The 12,825-nt window shown below is 44.4% G+C and overlaps 1 protein-coding gene across 1 annotated transcript in view; it reads left to right on the top strand.

Moving 5' to 3' along the window:
- COL6A5 (collagen type VI alpha 5 chain) overlaps positions 1–12,825 on the top strand; it is a 97,179-nt gene that overhangs the window by 37,985 nt on the left and 46,369 nt on the right. The window contains exons 13-24 of the mRNA XM_008708806.2: positions 243–314; positions 885–911; positions 1,022–1,066; positions 1,156–1,209; positions 3,079–3,141; positions 3,814–3,879; positions 4,329–4,382; positions 8,011–8,046; positions 8,521–8,583; positions 10,020–10,082; positions 11,104–11,166; positions 12,493–12,555. Of these exons, the coding sequence (XP_008707028.2) occupies positions 243–314; positions 885–911; positions 1,022–1,066; positions 1,156–1,209; positions 3,079–3,141; positions 3,814–3,879; positions 4,329–4,382; positions 8,011–8,046; positions 8,521–8,583; positions 10,020–10,082; positions 11,104–11,166; positions 12,493–12,555 (669 nt within the window). The remainder of the gene's footprint in view (positions 1–242; positions 315–884; positions 912–1,021; positions 1,067–1,155; positions 1,210–3,078; positions 3,142–3,813; positions 3,880–4,328; positions 4,383–8,010; positions 8,047–8,520; positions 8,584–10,019; positions 10,083–11,103; positions 11,167–12,492; positions 12,556–12,825) is intronic.

The raw sequence follows: 12,825 nt of genomic DNA, 5'->3' as shown, positions 1-12,825 counted from the left end.
CGTCTGCCTTCGGCTCAGGGCGTGATCCCAGCGTTATGGGATCGAGCCCCACATCAGGCTCCTCCACTAGGAGCCTGCTTCTTCCTCTCCCACTCCCCCTGCTTTGTGTTCCCTCTCTCGCTGGCTGTCTCTATCTCTGTCGAATAAATAAATAAAATCTTTAAAAAAAAAAAAAAACCAAACTGCTGATAACTTCTGGCAGAAGAGTCACTTTGGATACCTGTTTGGTTGCCTTTTCTTAGGGAAGACGAGGAGACATTGGACCCCTGGGAGATAAAGGGATTGCAGGATGTCCAGGAGAGCAGGGTCAAAAGGTAAGGCTCTGCTGGACATGTGATTTTGAATTCCCTACATGCTCTGCTTCTCTCCTCCTTCCCTCCCTCCCTCCTTTTCTCTCTTTTATCCCCCTTTGCCTTTCTCCAATTACATGTCAGTGTCCTCACCTGTGGACGAATTCTACTTCTTAAAAATCTCAATGAGTTCAGAGCATTCATTCGATGCATCTATCATCCCTTTGTGGTTAGAGAGCCAGAAGCAGTTAAAGAAATGCACAGTCGGGGCACCTGGGTGGCTCAGTCATTGGGCGTCTGCCTTCGGCCCAGGGCGTGATCCTGTAGTCCTGGGATCGAGCCCCGCATCGGGCTCCCTGCTCCGCTGGGAGCCTGCTTCTTCCTCTCCCAGTCCCCCTGCTTGTGTTCCCTCTCTTGCTGGCTGTCTCTCTCTCTGTCAAATAGATAAATAAAAATCTTAAAAAAAAAAAAAAGAAAGAAAGAAATGCACAGTCACCTTCTTTAGGGAGGCAGCCCCTTCTGGCTCCAATAGTCTGTGAATCCACCTGCTGTCTGTCTTTGATGTGTCAGTGAGAGAGATCTCATCTTTTACAGGGAGCCAAAGGATTTTCTGGAAGTAAGGTACCGTAGTGTCTTCTCAGTCCAATTCGATTTCCCGACGGGATTAGTTTCCCAGTAAGCATGTGGCAGAGCCCTCCTCTGACCTGATTGCACTCCCTGTTGTCCCTCAGGGAGAACAAGGAGAGGATGGGATTGACGGACTGGATGGGGAAGAGGTAAGCCATCTTTCAGGTACCATAACGTGGTCATGAGGTTGATGTATTTCTCTTTAAATGGGAATTTTGTTTTCCTTGACTTCTTTTAGGGCTTTCATGGACCTTCTGGGGAAAAGGGAGAAAAAGGTGATCCAGGATCTCAGGTAACACTTTCAATACATCAAAGAAGGAGAATTTGGTAACAGAGACAGTCTTAACTGCTGTGTGCCGGTGCTTAGTCGGGAAAAAAATTGACAGCTGACTTGACCACGAAATGAAGTTCTGTTACTGCTGAGTAGATGCTACTTTCCTGTTTGGGAGTTTTCAAGAACTCCAGCGAGAAGCAATCAAGGCATGCAAGGTTCTTCTATGGGCATGTTCCTCAGAAGTCTGAAAATGAATGTTTTTTTTCCTGTCAGTGCCTTCCATGTTCTCTTTATTGCATCAGAAGAAAAAAAACTAACATAAAAGGCAAGAGAAAAATACAGAATTACTTTGGTGACCTTGCTGAGTGAATCACAGTGAAACATTTTTTATCTTAAATTCATTTCAATACTTACTAATATATGCCTACTTGGTTCCAAGCAGCTCTGTTTTTATGTTCTGATCCATTTATTTATCCAATATTTTTGAATACCTGGCATGTGCCAAGCACTGAGTTATGTGCTGAAGATTCAGAGATGAACCACACTGTCCTTGTCCTCAAGGATCCCCGGCCATAGAAAGTCAAATATATAAATAGCTAATGACAGTGCAGAATGTGATTGAGGCCATGTTGTGGGCAACTGCATGAGAGCCCAGAGAAGGGCACCTAACTCAGCAGGGTAGGGAGAGAGTCCAGGAAGTCTTCCTGGAGGAAATGATCCCAGAGCTGAAGATGATAGGCATTAGCAAGACATGGAGGAAGGGCATTCCAGACAGAGGGAACAACATAAGCAAAGACATGGAGGCTTGGGGGCACTGCAAGTGGAGCATTACAGTACAGGGAGGGGGAGGGGAGGTCCTAGAGGTGGTGGGAAGAGATTGGGAAGGCACTCGTGGGCCATGTGGAGGAATTAGGCTTTTAACCATTAGGCAATCGGGAGTCTTTGAAAGATTTTAAGTACGGAGACCATAATTGAATTTGCATGTCAGAACTATTACTTGGCAGTGGTGTGGAGGGTGTGCCAGAGATGACATAGATACAAGGCAAAGATGAGAGGCTCTGGAACAGTCACGGTGAGAGGTGATGAGGCCTTCAAGTAAGGCAATGTCAACGAGAACAGACACAAGACATACTAAGGACGCAGCAGGGCCCGGGCTGGAATGAGCAGCTAGGGTGCGGGATTTAAGAAAGTACTCATTCTCGGAGGCATGCAAAGTGTGAGTGTCTCCCTAAAGTTTGCACCCTACGTGACTTGCTTCTCTCACCCTGGTTCTGGCTCCAGGACGTAAGATCTCTAGATCTAGGTGACCAGAGAAGCAGGAAATGAGGAGTCAGTCTAAATGCCTTCAAGGACCCCGGTTTGGACAAGCTGAGCTGGGAACACTTGAGTTTGAGGTGACAAGTAGAATATTCCTGTGAAGATTTCCAGTGGCCAATTTAATTATAAACATCAGAAGTTGCTAGACTGGCTGCAATGTCCAATATAATACTTACTACCAATATATGACAATTTAAATTCAAATAGTGAATGTGAAAAATCCTGCTCTTCAGTTGTCCTAGTCACATCTCCACTTATGGCTGGGGGCTACCATATTAGACAAAGCAAATAGAGAGGATTTCTATTACTGCAGAAAGTTCTGTCGGATGACACTATGCTAGATCATGAGAGTTTTCCCATTGCTCAGCCTCACTATAGATAATCCTGACCATAGGCTTAAAACTGCGCTGAGTCCTGCTTGAGAAGTCTGAGGAAACTGGCTGGGAGAGAGAAATGTGGATCATTTTGTCTGATTGATTTTCTTGCCTCCAAAACACACACTTGACATTTTAATACCATTATAAAACCCTCATACAAGCTAACTCAGAAGCTCATTTTCTTTTTTTTCAGGGAAGCCCAGGTTCCAGAGGCCCCCCAGGGGGTTATGGGGAGAAGGGCTTCCCAGGAGATCCTGTAAGTTACTTGGGTCTAGTTGGCTCTGAACTGTGTAGTTCCTCCGAGTTCCTCTTTCCTTTCCCTTGTATCTTCCGCTAACCTGTAGGCAAAGTCTTGTCTTGGGAGTCGGGGTAGTAGGTGTTAACTGAGACTTAACTGCTTGGGTAGAAATCTGTGTGCATCTGATCTTGGCTGATTATATTGGAAATTTGGAGCTGAGAACTAAGGTTCCATCATAATCATCTTTAGTGTTACTTTGAGACTTTCAAGTTCCTTTTGGGGAGAAATTTCCATAATTTTGCTTATTGGGCTTTTAATCTTACAGATTTCCTATTTGCAGATATGATTAAAAAGGAATCTTATTGCATCTCTAAGAGAATAGTATAAGCATGTTTGGACTAGTGCATCAGTGAAGCTGCCAACACAGAGAAGAGAAAATCATCATGGCTTCAGCAGGCAGTCTTTAGCAAGCACTCTTATCACTTCCTTTGTCACCAAACCCTCTTCAAACTTGGGGAAATATTATTTTCATTTTTTTCAAAAATCTATGGATTTCAAATGTGGAGAATTTTCTCTCACCCTTCCTCACTTAACCCAAATTAACTTACTACTTGAATATTATACATGGTATTTGAAAAAAAAAATGCTAATATTTCTTGGCTCTAAAATACGTTTTAAATCTTCCTCTAGGGTAATCCAGGACAAAACAGTAACATCAAAGGACAAAAGGGCTCCAAAGGAGAACAAGGAAGACAAGTAATTGAATCTATTTTACATACAGAGAATCTATAGATCTATTTACATATGTATGAATGACTAATTCTGCTACTGAGCTGAGACTTTCTTAAAGTCTAAATTAATTACTTAGTAAAATATGTAACCCTATAATTGAATAACACCCCTAAGTTCACATTTAGAAGAGCCTTATTTCCTGAAAACAAGACACATCTGTAGTAGGTTACACTTCCATGGGTAAGATTATTAAGTTTCCAGCAGGTGATATACGGGGAAACTGATAGTTAGCGGTGCATGTTGCTATACCATTTTCCTCTTTAGTAGACACAGACCCAACAGTGTTGATATGCAGAAAGATTCTAGCATGACACATTAGTTCTGCTGGTTTAATAGTGCATGAGGTTTTTATGTTGATGTAGTTACTCAGAATCTTGTGCCTTACGATCTTGGGGAAACAATTATATTTCTAGGGTAGAACTGGACAGAAAGGGACACCAGGCAATCCTAATTCCAGAGGAAATAGGGTGAGTATTTCCATGAACATTTATTTTCCCTCCTTATCACCTGAAGGTGCCACAGAGGCATTCACAATATTTGCCCCTGCAGAGCTGGCGGGTCCAAAGCTGATACATTGGTACTATTGTCGCTGGGGCCAGCTGATGCTGTGAGGGGCTATCATGTGCATTTATAGGGTGTTTCAGAGCACCCCTGCTCTCTACCCACTAGATGTCACTAGCTCACTCCCCCCAAGTTGCGACAGACAAAAATGTCTGCACATGTTGCCAAATGTCTGGAATGAGGGTAGTTGGGGCGGGGGCGGGGGGGGGGGGAATCACTCCTTGTTGAGAACCTCTGTGACTGTCTCCTTTCCTCGTTCCACCTTCCAGAGCTTTTGAATATCTTTGGAGAGAGTCAGTGCCTTTAACATGAAAGCCCTCCTCCAGTAGCTTAGCATCTTCGAGCTTCTGTAAGAATATGAATTGGGTAAACATACTCTCTTTCTCTTCAAATGTTTCCAATGGGAAAGAAGAGTCACAGATAAATTCTTCATGAATGAACCGAAACACTGGTGACTAGGGCCAAGCCTGTGGCAACCTTGAGACCCTAGGGCTACAACTTTATAGCATCGCATGTGATATCAAGCCTAAAGCAGGAATATTGGATTTCCCCTTCTTTTTAAGGAACAACCAGAAATCACTTTTCTTTTTGTGGACTACTGAAGTGAAAGGTGACATTTCCAACATGTTAGAAACCCTTTGATCAGACACCTGGGTGGCTCAGTCAGATAAGCATCTGCCTTCAGCTCAGGTGGTGATCTTGGGGTCCTGGGATCAAGCCCGGGGTCAGGTTCGATGCTCCGAGGTGAGCTTGCTTCTCCCTCTGCCTCTGCCCCCCGCCACCCGTCTCTCATGAATAAATAAATAAAATCTTAAAAAAAAGAAACCCTTTTATCATGCACTTAGAATGGAGATTATAAAAAGACAATAATGTACAACACCCTAGATTTATTTGGCCCTGAGCTTTGTTCAAGAGGGAACTGAAAATACTTGGCTTCCTTTTCTATTACAGACTTGGAGTCTTCTCATCACTTTGAAGGCTGTGGCTGTTTGCCTTTCTCTCTGGAATAAATAGTGGAGAAATGTGTTTTAATTCCTCTTGCCTTTGTTTATCTTGAATCATAGTTCTTAACGGATAAGATCGATGGTCAGATGGCTTAGGCTTCCTGGGGCTTCTGGTAAAAATTCTCTGGGACTTTGCCCTCTTCTCCACACAAGAGAATTAAAATTAACCGGAGAGAGCAGGAGAGCAGCAAGACGCACTACATGCAATAAATTTGAAAGACAAATACGTCTTTGTGTTGGTTTAAGAGAAAATACTCTTAGTTTGAGAGAACTTTAGAACTGTCACCATCAATCAAGCACTTTTTGAAAAGAGATGCTGGGGGTGGGGGATTACTACAGCCTCCCTCACCCATCTTCACCCACGTCCCTGCCCAGCTCCTACCTTTGTAACCGCTTTTCTCCTGAATTGAACAAGGCAACGTGAATATAAAACAGCATCAAGCTTTTCTACCTCTTGCCCCACTTTCCAGCGAAAGCCAGAATTCTCTATGAGGGTCAGAGGATTTTAAGTAGATACACAAATTCCACGAACACAAGCAAACGTGTAAGACACTGCCTCCTCGGAGACAGAATTCCAACTTCTGCAAGTTAACTGTACCAGCTGTTGCCTGAACAGTGGGTTGATGTGCTGAGAGCCAGAGGACTTGAAATGACATTCCAGGCCCCTTGTTTTCGGCCTGCCACACACAGATGCTTGTAAATAACAGCACGTGCACTTCTATAGCGTCGATTTTGTGCCAGGTCCTGATCAGATCACTTCCAAATATTAAATCCTCATAACAAACCTACTAGGTAGATACTGTTATTATATCCATTTTGCAGATGAGAATAATCAAGGACCCTTGGGCAACTTGCAGGTAGCAAGTGGCAGAACCGGGGTTTGAACCCAGACCGTCTCACTCCAGAGTCTGGAATCCTAACCTCCTGGCTAAGGCTTATTGCACAATTACTCTGTGCCACACAGGTTTTAAAGGGCAGTGTCGAGGTCAAGAGTGCCTGACTTCTAAAGACACATCCCTAACCATTGTGCAGTATTGTCTGATGTGGAATAAATGCTCTTTTACCTTTTTTAATGGAATTAGGACATCACAGGGTAACAGTGGCCTCAACTTCTGTTTGCTCTTTCTTCTCTGCTTTCATATGTCAAGAGCTCTGTTAGTCACATCAAGGTACTAAGAGCTGACAAGGTACAATGGGTAACTTCTCCCAAAGGGCATTTGCATTTTGAAAGGAAAGTCCCTGAATAGGGGGGTGGGGGGCAGAACCCCAGTGGAGGAATTCCAATCATTAGCCAACCTGGTAGAGATGATACTTGGTCAGGTAGTTCATTCGAAGAAACTCCAGAAGGTAGGCAGTTGAAAGAAAACCGATTCTCAAATAATTTCCATGGCTACCTTTCTGAATGCATGAATAGAATTTTTAAATTTTATTGTTATTATTTTTACTGTTTTATTTTTTAATTTAAATTCAATTAGCCAACATATAGTACATCATTAGTTTCAGATGTAGTGTTCAATAATTCATAGAATTTTTTTTAAAGTCTTTAGGAGGGCACATGATGTAATGAGCTCTGGGTGTTATATAAGACTGATGAATCACTGACCTTGACCTCTGAAACTAATAATACATTATATGTTAATTACTTGAATTTAAATAAAAATAAAAAGTAAAGTCTTGTACCTAAAGTATTCATAGTTGCTTATCACAATACAAAGTAAATTGATGGTCGAGATAGTCCACAGCTCGCTCAAAGGGGCAGGGGTGAGGGGGAGTGTGAGGGTACAGATTTTATTGTTGCTGTTTGGGGGAAAGAAGTTAGGACATGGGGTCTGAATCATCTGCGTTGATCACCCTCTGGGAAGGACAGGGTGTGGTAGAGCAGCCACTAGGGGGAGAGCCTGAGCCGGCAACAAGGAAATCACCTGTGGTTAAGCACAGACAGATTTCTGGCTTCAGGGATCAGCCCGTCTCTCAGATGAGCATGGCAGTCCCATTGGACCACCACATAGTTAAGCAGACCCCATCAGCCATTTCCTTCTTGTAGAATTCCATGGAAACAAAGCTCAGTGGGCCCATGTGAAGCACTGAATCTAACAATTTTTACTCTCCCCTAAGATACATTCAGGGCCTAGGATAGAGAGACGGACAGGACACAGCTTATTCTCATGTAGGAAGCCTCTGATTAGCAGACAGTACTTTGTGGGATTTGCTGAAGAAGGAAAGACGGAAGACAGGTTCTCGAGAATGATTTGATTCTCCAGACAGCCTCCCGAATAATTGTCAGAGGCTGTTAGACTGGAGCTGACTCTGTAATGACTTTCAGATTGGCTTTCAATCAATCCCCCAAATGTTAGTGTATAATGAAGTGCCCAGTGTGAAAACTTGTCTTTGGAAAGTGACTCGGGGAAGCCATTTCTGTGAGCTACTCATTACTTATGTCTGTCAGGGAATGAAACAGGCTGGCTTGCCTCTAAACGACCCTTCATCTGGATACATACACAACACTAACACTTTGCCTTTTCTGTTCCAGGGAAGGGAAGGCCAAAGGGGACCCCCAGGTGCCTCGGTAAGTACCCCTTAATTCCTGCCCTCCATGGTAGATGGTTCCAAGGAGAGTCCTCATATGCAGATGGCCCTGGGAACAAATGAGCATTCGATAAGGATGTGCAGAGCACTAGACATGGCCCCACCAATGGGGGGAAACACAAGAGTCCGTCAGTTCGGCTGCCAGGAACTGGACAGGCCTGACTGAAGGCAGAACCCCTTCACAGACACCTCCTAGACAAGATGACCTGTTGTCCATTTGCCTGCTTTTCACACGCACTGGGAATCAACTGAAGGAGAGTGAACTTCTCTACTAGAGTCAGAAACCATCTTGTGCTCATCTTTTAGTATGGAAATGAATAAAATTCTAGGCCAAGTAAGGGGTGAGCCAAGATTCAGTCAAAATAGTACCCATGTACTATATATTATAGTACTAGATAGTATAAAGAGAGAATCTGTGTAGAGAAAGTGTTAACACTGAAAACTCATTCATCAGGGGGAGCCGGGAAATCGTGGACCTGAAGGTACCCAGGGAGCCGACGGATTACAAGGCCCACAGGTGTGTTGAAGACTTTCATAAATATTGATAAATAATGCTGAGTTATCCTAATGGGAAGTCAGTGGGTAGTTCTATATAAAAATAAATAACTGAGAAATGTTTAATCTGCTCCCGCCTTCCTCCATGGACCATGTTTCTAGAATTCTACATTTCCCACTGTGGGAGAATGATTTGGCTCCGTCAAGCCTGCTCCTATTTTGAATAGAGGAAACGGATGCTCTTGTGCTCACCACTATTTTATCAGCTTGTTAGTAATAATGAATTATCAAGACCTTACTATTATATTAGTAATTAATATCAGGATCAACAAATTGGTTTTCCTTAACTGAAGCCCTGCACACAGATCCCATGAAGGAAAGTTAGGAATTGGAAACTGTTCTTTAACGCGTCTAAAGCTAATTCACAGCGGGTGAGTGTGCTTTTGGAATATTACTGATAGGGCTTTACATGAGCCATTTTTTCTTGGTCATATCAGTACTGATAAGAGCATTGAAGTCAGGACGTCACTGTCTCTCCTTCATGTTGGAAAGATGCTGGGGTCATCCCTAGATAATGGCTTCGTAACACATGAATATTTAGTTACCTTATGGAGCCCACTTTAAGCCAGAACTTGTCTGGAAGGTGTGCATAGACCCAAGACCTTCTCAAGAGTTCATTTTTCTTTTAGGAAGTTTCTGATGATTCACACTAAGGTAGAATTTGGTATTCTCTTGAGGGTTCCGGGGTCCCTGAACCAAGCCACCAGCTAGCAAATCCTTTAGATTGAGTAACCATGGGATCTGTCTAGATCTATCCCCAGGCTTTGTAGGAAGAAGGGTGACATTACCTCAGCCACTCCAGGGTCCCTTTGATACTTAGGGAGTGTACCAAGGCTAGTGCGGCGGGTGCTGGCGCCACGTTATAGCTGGCGCTTTGGTAGTGGGAAACTTGAGCAGCGCTTCTAGTTGTTTCTTCTGTGTGAGAGATCTGTACGTGTATTGTATGATAAATAAAGTATGCATCCGTGTATTTGATGGTAAACATAGTAGAAAATATGCTTAAACTCCTCTGCTAAAATGTCTTTTTGTGCGAACTTGAAACCACTTTGCTCTCTCTTTTACGCATTGACGAGGAGCACTCTGGCCCAGGTAACCTGCCCCAACAAAAGAATCCATCTGACTGTTGCTTATGTCTGACTTCCTTCTTCTAAGGGTTTTATTTCTCCCTTTGATTTCTCCCTGTCTGAGGGGGATGAAGGTCGTAGACCCAGGCAGGGATTCCTTGATAAGATCTGTACCACAGAGTCTGGGCCTCCCCTCCATTCCTATTGAAGGATATGCTTAACCTCAGAGTTAAAAGGCTACTTGAAGGGTTGGAATAGTGTTTTTCTGTGGATGTGTTTCCAAGGTACATTTTCGTTGCTTCATTGTACTATGTTTCTTTTGTTACCACAAAAGGGGTTAAATGGAATTCCCGGCAGGAAAGGAGAGAAGGGAGGCGAAGGGCATAAAGGACCTCAGGTGAGTGACTCAGGAACCTTAGAGTCAGCAGTCTCCCGGGACACCATTTCTTCTTACTTCAAACACATCTTCCCATATAGTTTATTTCCTATGATCTACATATGGGGTATTTTATTTTTCAATAAACTTGGGACAGACTTGGGGCAGAAAACTGGGGACAGGTTTTTAGCACAGCTCCGATTCCTTGCACATCTCTTAAGTCCTCCTCTCTCTCCTTCACTGGGGTTTTACTGGAAAGGTGCAGACCCATCCCATCAGCCTGAAGAAGCCATTTGGAAGAATACAAATCCTGCTGACTTGTGGACATTTCGAAACCCGATACACTGTCCTGGTTTTCTGACTTTTAAAAATCTATCTGTGCCACGTATATCTCCATTGGTGGTAGATATTTGAAATTGACTCTACAAAGATCCCTCGCTACCCAAATTGATCTGATTCCTCAGGTCAGCTTTGAATTCACCCTCTGAATCTATTTGGTCCCTGAGTTTCTGACAGTGAGTAATAAGAGTTGGGATGGCGAGGGATTCCTATGAAAAATGTTCTGAATCTGTTCAGTTCTTCAGCTCTGGCAGCAGGAGCTCGGAAGGCAAGGAATATGCGCGTTTGCCCTGTTATTGTCCTAACATGTTTGTGGAAGACACTTGCCCATTCGCAGATTGGGACTGAAACACATTCTGCTCTGGATATGCGCATGGTACAGTGCACGCAAATGGCAACATTTCGTTCTCACAGAATCAGTACAACAAATCTGCTGCATTTAGAACTAACATTTGTCACGTCAAGGGCACCTTTTCTATTTCTCACTAAGGCCCCACACGGACCAGGGGATCCCTGCAGATGAGGATGATACCCCGAGGGCCCGCTTGGCATGCAGATGTCTCTCTGCCCTGGGTGGCTGGGTCTCTTGTTAAGGAGGCAGCAAGAAGCTGTTGGAAATGACATGAAGAAAAGCAAAACTAATCTAATGGGTTTTCTAAGAATTGCTACAGGGCCAACATATGTGTCTTACAATTTCATTCAGGGCTCTTCTGGGCCAGTGGGAGCTAAAGGGAACGTTGGAAGTCCTGGGCCTTCAGGGAAAAAAGTAAGTGGTATCTCTTTAAGATGTCAAATATGGAGAAAAAAGTACCTCCCTTCTTTTCTTGATTTCCACGTTAATTCCTCACATGATCCAGGCACCATCAACCACCCACCAGCTTTCTGCTGATACATTCTTTTCCTCCCATTGAGCAAAGAATTTCTAATTGCTTATCTCATCCCTGAAACTGCCCCATTTCACTAAGAGAGACACAGTGATCTCACACACCGTGAAACAACTCTGAAAAATCTCTTCACCTTCCCGATGTCCTGAATGCATGAGGGTGCATGATGGCAGAGCCCGGCAGGGGGGTGTGGGGTGTCCAGACTCAAATCTGTTTGTGCCCACAGTTCTCTAATTCACCCTACTGTCTCTGAAGTGGCTCTGTTGGTGACTGTCTGACCGCAGACTATTGGCCCATTCAGAATCCCACTCCCCTGCTTCAGACCTTTCAGGGGCTCCCTGCTCTGGGGCCAGCTTCGTGGGCCTGGCTCAGAAGGGCCCCATGTTTGGTTTAATGCCCTGCTGTCACCATCTTGGAAGTCTCAGTATTTTAGAATGGGGCCTATGCTTTTCTTGTGCTCTGAGCCCCATAAATTATGCAGCTGGTCTTATTTTCCCTGTGGCTCTTAGGAATATCTCCAAACTTTAAAGTAGCTTAGAAGGCCCTCTGACCCTGTTTAGTTCTGAGGCTTCAGAGCTCTTCTCCCTCCTGCACACCTGCCCCAGGCTTCTTACCAATGCCTTCCCTCTACCCAGATCATCCTCATTCCTCCTGCCATCCTTCTTGTGGCTCACATAACTCAGCCTTCAAGCCTCAGCACCCCTGCTCCTTTCCTTCAGGCAGCCTGCCTCCCTAGCCCCACCAAACCCAGTTTAGATTCCCCTCTCCTTCACTGCCATAGCCCCCTGAGTTGATAATTGCCTGTCTAATTGCCTCTCTTTCCAACCAGACTATTTTTGGTGAGGCCAGGACCACATCTATCTTGTTCAACAGTTTATTTTCCAGGACAGTAGATACTTGTTGGATGGGCAAACACATCGGCCAGTGAATCAACTTTCCCTGGAGTAGATTTTCCACTTTGCCTTCTCCTTCAGTCCTTCCCTCACATGGGGAAAGCAGTGCTTGTGCCCAGCCTTGGGCTGTGCTGCTGTTTTCTGCTCATCTTCGGGAAGATCATTACTGGTTTCCTACACCCCATCTCCTTGCTGGGGTTCAATGCTGAGCATTGAACCCTCACTGAGAGGCTTGAGTCTCCCCATCTCAACTTCCTATGGTGGGAGCCAAGTTTGATTTTACTGATCTGAAGCTCTTCTTGTCTCACTCACTAGGGAGAACCTGGAATTCTTGGAGATCCAGGGCCAATGGGACAAGCTGGACAGAGAGGAAGACAGGTATGCCATTTTAGGACCCGTACCTTTCCACTGCTCCAAGGGCTCAGTTCTGTGGTAAAGAGAAAGGGACTGATGCCATCAGCCTAAGTGGCTGGGGTATTGAAAGGTATTTTAGGACCTCCTAGGAAGGTTCAGGGACATACTCCCACCCCCGTAGCTCTCATTCTATAGCTAGTCTGTCTGTTCAAGCAAGGGGAAACAGCCAGAGGAAAAGGGGGCATGCAGAGAGGATAATGGATAAGTTACAGCAGGACATTTCAATATTTCCAC

This window comes from Ursus maritimus, unplaced genomic scaffold, assembly GCF_017311325.1.
Source record: "Ursus maritimus isolate PB19 unplaced genomic scaffold, ASM1731132v1 scaffold_20, whole genome shotgun sequence".
NCBI lineage: Eukaryota > Metazoa > Chordata > Mammalia > Carnivora > Ursidae > Ursus > Ursus maritimus.
Note: the sequence above shows the minus strand (reverse complement) of the source record. Positions and strands in the feature narration are given on the sequence as shown.